Source organism: Bombyx mori, chromosome 11 (assembly GCF_030269925.1).
Source record: "Bombyx mori chromosome 11, ASM3026992v2".
NCBI lineage: Eukaryota > Metazoa > Arthropoda > Insecta > Lepidoptera > Bombycidae > Bombyx > Bombyx mori.
In genome coordinates, this window is record NC_085117.1 from 1942687 (window position 1) to 1955695 (window position 13009).

Genomic DNA, 13009 nt, shown 5'->3' on the forward strand with positions numbered 1-13009 from the left:
ATACACTTTTTAAATAAGATAGATCTATGACATATTTTTTGAAGTCGTCGTGGCCTAACGGATATGACGTCCGGTGCATTCGTGTTGAGCAATGCACCGGTGTTCGAATCCCGCAGGCGGGTACCAATTTTTCTAATGAAATACGTACTCAACAAATGTTCACGATTGATTTCCACGGTGAAGGAATAACATCGTGTAATAAAAATGAAACCCGCAAAATTATAATCTGTGTAATTACTGGTGGTAGGACCTCTTGTGAGTCCGCGCGGGTAGGCACCACCACCCTGCCTATTTCTGCCGTGAAGTAGTAATGCGTTTCGGTTTGAAGGGTGGGGTAGCCGTTGTAACTATACTTGAGACCTTAGAACTTATATCTCAAGGTGGGTGGCGCATTTACGTTGTGGATGTCTATGGGCTCCAGTAACCACTTGATACCAGGTGGGCTGTGAGCTCGTCCACCCATCTAAGATATAAAAAAATAAAAAAATATTTCCACTATTTTCCACAATCCACTGAGTTGTCTATGTCGTGGGGCGTTAGGGATGATAATCGCGTGCCAAGTGAGCCTTAGAATCGCCTACCGATTCGACACAATTAAAAATCTAATCTTTTAAAGTCCTTATAGGTTATTATTCCCAGTATGCGTTTAGGGTCATGTTTGTCATTTAGGCCTGAAACGAGTCACACGAAATTAATTATCAGCATTCAAACGACTTTTTAATTATTTTTAAGGAATTCCGGAAAATAAAATAATATCTCACATTAATTTCTCTCAAATTTTAGATACATATATTTTGTGTGTAACTTGAAACTTAGTTTTTCTTTAGTTAATTTTATGAGCTATGTCCCGCCGAGTTTCCCCTCTGCCTCTCGTAAATAAACTTCAACACGGTGTCAATGTCATCAGATTTTGACATTCGTCCTTTAGGCCTCATGACGTCTTCGGACAAATATGGCGCCGACATCATGCACGGTTCGCGACTGGCTAACTGTATATCTGAAATTCAAATATCTATCTAACACAATTGTCTAATCGTGACTGTCTCAAACTGTATTTCCTAGGCGACGGGGCAACGCCGGGCTGCCATCGCCCTAAGCACGTCCTATCGGATCCTCTCGATCTATTATCAGTGCTTATGGCACTCCAAGCACCGGTCACCGTCCTCGTCGAAAACTGCGAGTATTTCATAACGCAACAAAAGTTATCAACATCATTCGATTCACCATCAAGTATCACAGCTGACAGAACTTCTGCGTATCAAACTGTTTGACAAACTATAATAATTATTTTTTGGGTAAATTTTCAACATGGAGGGTAGAAGTAAGGGGCGCCATTTTGTATAGCGGAAAAGTATCCACCTGTAAACAGCAAGTTAATGTTGGAAGGCTCACCGAAATAGTGCTAGTGTAGGAAGTGGAAATGATATGAATATAGCAGTTATAAACAGAGTAAAGTGTGTTGGATTAAAGTGTAGTTTGTATAAAATCTTTCCACTTGCTACTGTGGCGCCACCTTAATTGGCTCCCTTTCAGCGGACACTTTAATACACTGAGATGATGTCATTACTTCTACCCTCCATAGTTTTTATGCATTATGGAAGCTAGTATGCGATTATATTGATGTTACATAGTGAAAACGTACGTGTATACCCAATTATAATTCAAGAGATATTTAATCTGTCGCAAGTTAAATTTTACTCTAAAATAAGTTTCAATTGTGTATCATCTAAATTTGACTTTTGGGTGACAAGATTGGCGACCACTGGCTTATAGTGTGGATCGACTCGTTTCAGTTTGAGAAGCTGGGGCTTAAGCACTGCTTCACCGCAGTATTAGTGGTAGTAGCTTCTCGTGGGGGCTTACAAGACGCTCCGTCAACAGTAAATTAGGCGCAACTCTGACTCACTCTCCTCGTGATGTCTGCATCGGAACATCCTCATATGACATACGGATAGAAATGTCCTGTATATCCCATGTCCGCATTCAGCACACACCATCACGTTCAGAGCGGGACAAGACGAGGGGCACAATGCGTCGTATTCCTTGTAATCGACTGTAAATAAAATATAAAATCGAGGGGTGAAACACGATATTTGGTTTAAATGACATTTCGCTTAACACGCGACATTTATTTTTGTAATTAACAGTGCTATTTATTTGGTATCAGCATCAACAGTTCGATGTTTTTAATTTTGAATTTCTATTAAGTATACTCCATTCAAATAACTCAGAACTGCTGTAAAGTTGCAAAAATGTCGCATAAGCCAAACAGCCTTTCACTTCTCGATATCAATCTTTCAAAGAATATCAAAGTTTTTCAGTTTTTCAGTCAACGCACCACCCATCGCATCCCACGCTATCTTTATGGGTATCTAATTGAGTATTGCAGGCGTTCTGCGCCAATGTCGTTGAATTTTTAATATGACACTTTACATCCTCTGATGGAGAGTAAAGTTAAGGATTACTATCATAAATGGGGGACGAGTTGAAAGAAAGCTTTCTATAGCTATAATCAGAAAATCACAACTTAAAATACCACTAAAGAGTGCAAGTTTACTGGTGGTAGGACCTGTTGTGAGTCCGCGCGGGTAGGTACCACCGTCCTGCCTATTTCTGCCGTGAAGCAGTAATGCGTTTCGGTTTGAAGGGTGGGACAGCCGTTGTAACTATACTGAGACCTTACAACTTATATCTCAAGGTGGGTGGCGCATTTACGTTGTAGATGTCTATGGACTCCAGTAACCACTTAACACCAGGTGGGCTGTGAGCTCGTCCACACATCTAAGCAATTGTTTGACGTAAATGTAACCGAATCGGATATTTTAATGTAATAGCTGCTTTAGGCGCCATTTTTGTCATCAAAGGAGACTAGTTGAACACCCGCATGCAAACCAAGCGCCCTCTAGTAAAAGCGCGGTCAAAATGGAATAGGTACAAATATAAAGCACTAATTTCATCATTGTTTCGTTTTCGAAATTAAGTTTTGCTGTGCGTCTATTAAAATGAAGTTAATTTTAAATGTAGCATATTTACCGTCAGCTACTTCAGCTTCTTCACCGTCAGCTTCGTCAGCTTCTTCTTCGTCAGCTCCTTCTTTGTCTCTTCTCCTATTTTTTGTATCTGAAAACAACAAAGGAAGGATAAGTCCGCTCTAGCTTATTAGTAAGTTAGTACCGGCCGCTATAGACATCAAGATCCATCAGTACCACCATCTATCATGAGAAACAAAGTCGAAGTCTATTAAAACGTCTGTCCCCTTAAGCTGAACTGCGTGCCTGCTTCATGGTAGAATCACCCAGGACTGCGGGGTAATCGTGAGGGCTTAATAATAGACTTCAGCCGGACTTCAGCAATGGCAGGCGCAGAGCCAAGAGGCTGCCTACCGTTAAGTACTCCACAAGCCTCGTTTGAAGAAGGACATGTCATAGGGCTCGGGAAGCACCGTGGAGGGGAGTTCATTCCAAAATCGGATGGTACTTAGCAAAAAAGATGTCTGGAAACGCACTGTGGATGAACGCAGTGGCTCTAGGTAGTAAGGGTGAACTCTACTCCGGTCCGATCTACTACACCACAAATAGTGCTGCTGCCTATTTTCCACTGAATATCTTAGTCGTTTTTTACGGTACGAGAAGAGAAGGGCTGGTGTCGTTCCAGGGCACAACAACACAGCCAAGACTGTTTCGGGACTCGACGATCATCTACTCATGCGTGCTTACAATGATGTTGCCGTCAATAGTTTACCACCACACTGTTGTCAGAAGCAGCCTAAGCTTGAACCGCTGTGCTCATCAACTGTGTAGGTATTTCCAGAGATTATTATAGCTACGCGCTGTCAGGAGCTATACAAGTTTTTTGTTAAATTGAAACCATCTAACCTTTGTTGGAGTGTCGAATGAAACTACCCACTTTCTGAAGTTCTTGGTGATTACAGTTCGACATTGGTACAATAGACGCTTTTATGCCTGGAATGCAATCGAATGTTTGGGATTAAAATACCTCGTTTAAATACGCACTCTTTAACGCAGCGGTCGGGGAATTTTTTTAATTATTACCCCAAAATATTTTTGTGTAAGTTGATATTATCCCAAGGCGAAGAACAGAAAAAAACGAAATCGCTTCCTTTTAGTATCTTTCTTAATATAGCCCCCATGATAATTTTGAAAAGAAAACAATAACCAAAATTAACGATTCTAAAGAAGTTTAACTTATATATATTTTTTTCACACATAAAATTTTCATTTTTAGCCTCCAAAATTTCATTTTACCCCATTTGGGGTAATTTACCCCAGTTCCCCGACCGCTGCTTTAACGTATATTGTAGTATTATTGCCTCTTCTTATCTCGATTTAGGAAACAATGGTTTCATGATATGGGCTGTGCTATCATCAAATAATTACCAGGTATTAATTTTTTTTTTAGCCAAACGAATAATCGTGTACCTTGATGACATCTCATATATTTCATTTCACATTCATTCACCATGACTATGAAGATTTCTTTCTTGTTTCGCTGAGTGACTTTAGCGCATACAGGCTCGTCGCTTGGAGGACATTTTATTATTTCGCAATTTTTCACATTGGCATCGTTCCGTTTCGTGTGCCTTTTCGAAGTCAACCCTTGGGAAACTATAACAGTAAGCGATAGCTGTATCAGATTGTGACTAAACGAATTGATCCAATTCATTTTAAATAGAAGCAGCTGTGGCTTAAAAGTTAATTTTAAGGTTGAAGCGACGGGGCTAATTACATAGTGCGAGTTTTTTAACGTTCTCGATAGCGTAAAAGTGAACTCAAATACGTATGGAGTTGCAATGTTAGCTACGTTTGCCGCTAGGGGCGCTGTTCCAACGGCATACAAATTCGAGTTAACTTTTACGCTATCGAAAACTTTAAATAATTCGCACTAAGAACACAGATTCCCTGGATCCAGTGTCGGTGCTTTTCGGCTCTTCAAGCCCGGTTACCGTAATGGATGAGCGAAGTAACCACATGTAAGTAAAGAAGTAAGTACATGCAAATACTGTAGACACTGAGTTTACGATCCGATTCGATCCGAGTATTTGATCCGGTGGTAGATTCAGCGAAGCCCTGCTTTTGCTGGTGCTAGTGTTAGGAATCCTCCCAGGCTGAGCCGGTGAGCCCATCGCGTAGGGAAAAAAATGTGCTTTAGTTAGTTTAAAGTACTTAACAGTTAAGTTTGAAGGAATCATAGTTAGTTGCTGGAACTAATTAAAAACCGATTAGAAATGTTGTTTTGTTCAAAGCAATGCTTACTTCTGTGATAAAATTACATCCTTTTTTATAATATTCAATATGATATATTACATGAGAAAATAAGATGCTTCACATTTATCAACAGACAGATCATAAGAAAATACGATATTAACTTAAATAATTTTGTATAAACAAACAACCTAATAAATGAATAAAAATAATAATTATTTAGGTAAAGCTACTTATAAATAGAAAATCTGCGTTAGCTCACCGCCGGTTGGCAAAGTTCCTAGAAGGCTGGCAGCATTTCCACGCTGGATAGCAATGCTAATTCTTTGTGCAAAATACGTACCGGCCTTCTGGTCTCCCGAGGCCTCAAAAAGTTTTTTTTTAAGGTCCTTATAATCCGCACCATCACAAATTAGTGGCGCTAATGTCCCAGTGTGAAATCACTTGGACTTTCAATCCAACGATTTTAGTGTACCTACATATTATACCTACAGCTGTATCGATAGCCATATATTGGCAGCCCTTTAATATTGTAGAAAATAAATATATTACATTAATTCAAATAAAATCGTAGGCTTGATGATGAAGTAGGTAGTCCGAAATGGGCCAAATTGTTATATTTTTTTTTAAAACACCACTCTTACCGAAAACCAATAAAATAATCGTGCATGTCTTCATCTTGCGTCTCAATACGTCTTAATGTATCGTTTTCGTAACATTAATTACACGGATGATCAGGATTAATTAAGATTTCACTCAGCTAATTAATAATCATAATGAACGCGCACTTTCTTTATAATTTAATTTGTAGTTTTTGTTATATCGGTACGAGAAACGCCATCTGTCGTCAAAATGCAAAAACAGATTTCGAAAAAAAAATGCGGAACATTTCTTACATTTTAAGGAACATTTCTTTAGTGTTGCAGTGACGTCTAGTGTTATAATGATAATGGTGTTGTCGGAATAGGCAAAGCGAAACTAGTACATTTATTGCATGTTCTAGTTCAGTGATGGCCAATCGGTTGATCGCGGCTTTAATCCAGTCGAACGTGGAACAATATAAATACATAGAACAGTGTCCTTAGTGCTAGTATAACGTTCTCGATAGCGTAAAAGTTAACTCAAATTTGTATGAAGTTGGAACGTTTGCCTACGTTTGCCGCTAGGGGCGCTGTTACAACGGCGTATAAATTGAGTTAACTTTTACGCTATCGAGAACGTTAAAAAACTTGTACTAAGCACACGGATTGCGTAACATAGACACCAACTACTGCACGCATCATCTTCACTTTGTATCATTTGTTAAACGCATTCCGTCACATCACTTAACCTCTCTTTTAGTGTACGCAACAGTTCTCTTTTAGTTTACCAACCTGATTTTGAAAACCTAGGGGAAGATGCTCAGACGCAAAACTCGCACTAAAAAGTAGTTACTAAGATTAAATTTCAGTTCTATTTTAATCTTTTTAATGAAACAAATATACTATGTTTGTATACTGCACTTGTTGCAATAAATTTCAAGAAGTGTCATTGGTAGATCGCGGAGGATTTCGTCAGTATGCAGTAAATATTGTTGCTACTCAAGTTGGCCACCCCTGCTCTGGTTCTATCAGGAATGCTCTAGAACATTAAAGACAAAGTGGAAGTATACTGTAAAGTCTGTAACTTTAGGAGTTTTCATTCGTAGCGATACGACGCACGCATCCCTATAGACCGTTAAATGATATTCTACACAGATATAATCGTATATTTTTAAATGCAAAACTGTAACGAATACCACGAGTAAGAAATGACCAATAATATTGTAACTTTGACGAGAATGCTTGTATGAAACTTAAATTGTAGTTTGGAACGTTCTTGTAAATGATTATTGGTCCGCTACAATTCCTTGAACACCTCAATTTTTTACTAACGCTACCTCATTTCGTGTCATTACATTATTTATTTTATTTCATTTTTCTCCATTTCACTTTTATACAGCACATTATTACGACTTTTTAAGATAGTTCATAGTATGTACTATGTTTCCTTTGCCGGTCCAACGAAATTTACTACAATTGACAGCAGTAGTCATAAATTTTCAAATTTCATTTATTTGAAGAAAAATACAAAAGCGTTTTAAAGGAAAATACAAACTATGAAAGAATTTTTAAACAACATTGTAAATAAGTTGGTAAAAATATCTTTATTAACACTATAAATAGTTTCGTCCGATACTTAAAAAAATCATATTTATATGTCTCTACCCAATATGTTACCTACACACTGTACACACACAAAGTCTGGTTTAACACATACAAAACAAATCACATGTGAAGAATGAAGTTCTCTAACTTCTGGACACTGCGACTGTGACTTGTGGCGGCATTTATGTTTATGATGTCTATAAGCTCCAGGGGCCACTTATTACCAGGTGCACCGTGCGCTCGTCCACCGATCTTAGAAGGAACCTGATGTTTATCCTGGATGTGTACACTCATAGTTAACATTCAGTACGGTTTTGAATTAAGGATTATGTTTTGAGGGTACAGTTTGGATTTCAGTTCTACACATAATAAATATTTCAGTAGAGGAGATAGTAATTGGCATGGTATAAACAAAAATATTTTTATCTGTTTTTCCAGAAATCCAATGATTATGACAACATTAATATCGTTATTGGCAACGAAAGCTGCGATCTAGATTCAGCGGTTTGCTCCATTGTCTACGCTCTATATTTAAATTGGCAACACAATCAGATAAAATGCAAGGTACTTCTTTTGTTTTTGAACAATCTTAATGTTCTTCTGTTTTTGGGCTGACGAAATCATGCATTCTGGTTTTGTGGGTAAATTATGATTCAATGCAATATGAGATTGCAAACTTATGACATTCATTTTATGATGTCTATTGATTCTAGTATACAATAAATTGAAACCTTTTTAAACTCAGGACAAAAAATTGTGACCTAAAATGAGCTCTCCCCTGGAAATTGGTAAAATGTAAAAATGCAGCCAACACTCTTTATTTGCTTAACTATATCTGAATATTATCTAAGGTATGCACGAAAGACAAACGTGGTGCTTCATCCAAAGACGATATATTCATCCCGATATTAAACATGGTCAGACAGGATTTTGCTCTCAAAACAGAGGTCATGTATCTTTTCAATAAACTGGGAATCACAGAAGGTGATTTAATTTTTAGGTAAGTTTTTTAATTTTGATTAGCCAAGGAATATATTGTAACAAGGACATAACTTGGCTTGAATGTGACTAGGCTCCTATGTAATGAAACTTTTAATACCAAATTTTTATTTAATAAGTTGTTAATGTCACTTTCGAGATAAGTTTGCATAATTAAATGTACAAAATGTCAAAACATAAATGAGCAATCTCAACCTCTCACTTTGTCTTTAGGTGAAAATCCTTCCCTTTGTGCTTACCCTCAAAAGTAAACTACTTTTACGATTTGATCTTGTTTTTTTTTTTATGTATCAAACACCTAGTTTTTGTAAAAATAATTAAACCATTTAAAAGTTTTAAATGTAGTATGTTTTAAAGAATATGTGCTTATTGAAGTAAATTTCACCCACATGGCGCTGTTGCTTTTAAGCAAACCGAGTGTTGGAAGGATGGGGAAGATCAAACTCTTGATCGAGGCTACATCATTCTGCTTTCCATTGCAGAAACGATTATGATTTGTGCAGTTTGCTACGAGATTCTAAGTGCAACGTGGTTTTGGTAGATCATCATGTACTGGCTGCTAATGACGTTTTTCTGTCAGCCTTTGTCACCGAGATCATTGATCACAGACCACTAGGTAAGCTCATTCCGTATTGTCAGTAGATTTTTAATTTTTTTTGTTGCTTAGATGGGTGGACGAGCTCACAGCCCACCTGGTGTTAAGTGGGTTCTGGAGCCTATAGACATCTACAACGTAAACGCGTCACCCACCTTGAGATATAAGTTCTAAAGTCTCAAGTATAGTTACAACGGCTGCCCCACCCTTCAAACCGAAACGCATTACTGCTTCATGGCAGAAATAGGCAGGGTGGCGGTACCCACCCGCGCGGACTCACAAGAGGTCCTACCACCAGTAACAAATTATTAAGAAATTTAGTTAATTATTTATCATACAGAGCTGAAGCCTGTTGGTAACATCATATTTCAGCTGATGGGCAGTCACAGGGTAACATAGAGTGTGAAATCTCACGGATATCTTTACTGTGATGATCAAAGCTTATAATTCTTTCAGATAAATCAAGGTGGACCTACAAAGGCGATACAAGATTAATCATTGAGATAGTCGGTTCATGCGCTACCCTTGTAACACGTCGAATCAAAGAGATGTGCTTACTATTAGGAAAGGAATTCCAGTTCTTCAAAGACCACATGCCCTGTAGTCAAATGCTGTATTGTGAGTATATATGACTGATTCTCATTACGGGTCCTGATCCATTAAAGGTGCTTTTAGGTACGACAAGCACCGGTCATCATCCTTGTCAAACCCGTCGATTTCGACGAAGAGCTCGACGACCGAATTAATCTATAGACACAGCCCACTGAGTTTCTCGCCGGATCTTCTCAGTGAGTCGCGTTTCCCATCCGGTAGTAGATTCTGCAAAGCACTGTTCTTGCTAGGGCCAGTGTTAGCAACACTCCGGCTTGAGCCTCGTGAGCTCACCTACACGTCAAGGAGAAGCTGAAATAACCTCTTGAAGCTACCAGAATAGGTGGCCAAAACGAAAACTTTGGCTCACTCTCTGAGAATACACAAAGCGGCTCTGTGTGCTTAGTGCGAGTTTTTTAACGTTCTCGATAGAGTAAAAGTTAGCTCATATTTGTATGGAATGGGATCGTTTGCCTACGTTTGCCGCTAGGGGCGCTGTTCCAACTGCACACAAAATTGGGCTAACTTTCACGCTATCGAGAACGTTAGAAAACTTGCACTAAGCACACTGACCTCCTTACGGAATTGCTGATACACTTTCCTCTTATATAATTGAACACATGAGTGGACGAAGGGGACATGACACAATTTTTTAATTTTGAGAAAACGGACAATTTCTTGGTACAAAACTCCTTCGTCACATGCAATTTCCAAAAATTGCCTTTAAACCCGGAGTTTTAAGGTCTAATATGGTTTATAGGCATATAACACCTTCATTTAATGTAAGAAATCATAATAAATCATAAAAATGGTACTTAATCCCTTCATCCACTCATGTCTTCAATTATGAAAAATAAGAAATATTTTTTTATTTCTCCATCAGCAACAATCATCCTAGACACGGTGAATTTCTCGAAAGAATTCAATAAGGGAACACCAGAGGACGAGGAAATGATTGACTTGCTGGAGCGAGTTTTGATGATTGAAAATCCCATTGACGAAAGGTTAATAAAAAAAAAAAACTTTGACATTGACGTTACTGTTGCTTTATCTGTGTCAAAAGGTTTAGGTTTTTATTTATTTATTTTAAGGCAACGGGTATTGGATGAGCTGACAAAGGCCAAAAGTGACGTATCGAAATTAACGGCGTCACAATTGCTCAGGAAAGACGTGAAAATCGTCGAAGACGTATTAATACCCAGCTTCCCGATGTTAGTGGAGGTGAGTGCTGGAATTCAGATAAGTGGACGCGCTCACGGCTCCTCATGTATTAAGCGGACCGTCTCACGTCCATAATGATGAAGGGGGGGCACGGTTGAACTGCAGAAGACTGCACGTTTCCAGGAGTTCCTACGGCTGGATGATGCTGTTGACGCTGTAAAGGAAGTCTTGAGCCAGCGCGAGTGTTTAGTAGCTTTGCTGCTAGGAATGGATCTGACAAGTGGAATGAAGAGAGACATGGCGGTGATGTCCCCGAACAATGAGAATCTGGCCGAAAAGGTAATATAATTAAACTAATAACTCTTCCACTTTCGATAGTTTTGTGGTCATGGAGGACAGTGAGGTTTTATACAGGGTGTCCCAGAACTCAACGTCAAGTCGAAACGGGGTGACAGGATTGATTGTAACCATCATGAGAAAAAGCGGAAAAATGGTACGATACTTGTTAGTTTCATATTAAAAAAAACTAGCAAAAAAAATAAAAACCTCGAGAACCAAGTATTTTTGCTAATCCATTTTACTCAGTTCAAATGTTTTTTACTCACACAAGCCACCATTTTAGAATCCTGATTAAATGCGCGAACTTTTAATGGCGCTTGCCAAGGCACTTTGGTACATTTTTTTTAAAGGAGGGCCTATCAAAGTCGGCAAATTTTGAAAATTTTAGATTCATAGCTTAACAAATAGTCTTAATTCTAGATAGAAAACTTGGGGCAGTTGTGTCATTTATTTTTGACTGTCAGTATGACAGAATGACTGTCAACTGACAGAATCTAGCACCGGATCGGAAACGCGACCCGCTGAGAAGATCCGGCCTCACGTTATTAATGAACGCCCCCTTACCAAAAAATAAGAATTTTTGATTAAGCCACTTCAATTCTAAAGTTGCGGTACGTGAAATATCTCGGGTTCTGTTTTAGCCGATTGTTGTAAATTTCGATTTTATAACAAAAAAAAGGGGTGCGTGTACTTATGTACGCGCGTAAGAAGTTATACTTTATTTTTATTAAATTTGTCTTTTTTTTTTATTTGAATTTTATTAATTTGAAAAAAAATCGATTAAACAACATCCTCAAACACGCATATTGGACATCCCTTTTCTTGACATCGTAAAAATTCGGTAATTCTCGGTACGGTTCAGAAAGTTCACCTGCGGCTATATTCAGACTCGCCAAGTTACGTCGGTCGTATTGTAATGAGCGATTTAGTGGGCAACTTCATTTCTGTTAATTTTGTGTCACGGTGCGCGCGCATCGTAAAATTTCACTCTCATCAATTTTTCATAACGCTCCTAAAGAAGTATGTATAACTTCAAAAATCGGAGGGTAGATTGTTGACATGGTTCAATTTCAGCTCGATTCGTTTCTCGTTGAATGGTCGTCGCCGTCGTTCGAGCTGCGCCCGCGTGACGGTGCGGTCCGTGGACAGCTGCGCTTGTCGGCGACCCGCAAACAGTACGTGCCGGTCGTGCAGGAGTTCTTTCGGTCGCTATAATAAATGAATCCCAACTAATATAGTGGTTTTATTTCGTCCATATTACATGCTTAATTTTTCTCTTGACCCTTTTAGTTCAGAGCTTATATTCGGATATTTTGCAGAAGCTGCTTTTTTAAGGTATTTTATGACCTGGTAACTGAGACCATTAAGTCATGTCTTATTTTTATGAAAAATGATAATATGGAGTGAAATGAAATGTAATGAAGATGATTAGTTTAGGGCAATCAACTGGGATGAAATGAGATGATATGGGATGAAATATAATGTCAGTAAAATGGTGGTCATTTACTGAGATTTTTTCAGTGGACTTTTTGGAGGATCCCGAGAAGTTACGTCCAGCGGCTTTGTTTCATTTTAACAGATTTGTGTACTTTCACAGATATTAAACAGTTAATAAATCACCGTTATTATTACACATTTAAACCTGAAGAAACACTGAATAGACAAAATAAAACAAATCACACAACATCACTCCTCGCGTTCCCGCCAAAAAGTCCTGCAGAAGCTGCTAAAAGATTTTTGAAAAGTACCTTCTATAAACTTATAGGGTGGGGCAGCCGTTGTAACTGTACTGAGACCTTATATCTCAAGGTGGGTGGCGCATTTACGTGGTAGATTTCTATGGGCTCCAGTAACCACTTAACACCAAGTGAGCCGCGAGCTCATCCACACATCTACGCAATAAAAAGAGTCGAGTC

The 13009-nt window shown here is 38.5% G+C and overlaps 2 protein-coding genes across 2 annotated transcripts; one reads left to right on the forward strand and one right to left on the reverse strand.

Moving 5' to 3' along the window:
• Positions 1-766: 766 nt before the first annotated feature.
• Positions 767-7799, reverse strand: LOC101740762 (uncharacterized). Its single transcript, XM_012693277.4, has 6 exons — positions 6596-7799; positions 4440-4625; positions 3876-3962; positions 3034-3120; positions 1907-2053; positions 767-997 (listed from the first exon to the last, which is right to left on the reverse strand). The coding sequence occupies exons 2-6, from the start codon at positions 4480-4482 to the stop codon at positions 834-836; spliced, it is 528 nt and encodes a 175-aa protein (XP_012548731.1). The 5' UTR covers positions 4483-4625; positions 6596-7799; the 3' UTR covers positions 767-833.
• LOC101736746 (exopolyphosphatase PRUNE1) lies at positions 7012-12326 on the forward strand. The gene is made up of 10 exons (XM_012693271.3): positions 7012-7047; positions 7733-7747; positions 7847-7972; positions 8260-8408; positions 8890-9023; positions 9459-9620; positions 10477-10597; positions 10685-10814; positions 10938-11093; positions 12168-12326. The coding sequence occupies exons 1-10, from the start codon at positions 7012-7014 to the stop codon at positions 12306-12308; spliced, it is 1170 nt and encodes a 389-aa protein (XP_012548725.2). The 3' UTR covers positions 12309-12326.
• Positions 12327-13009: the final 683 nt, after the last annotated feature.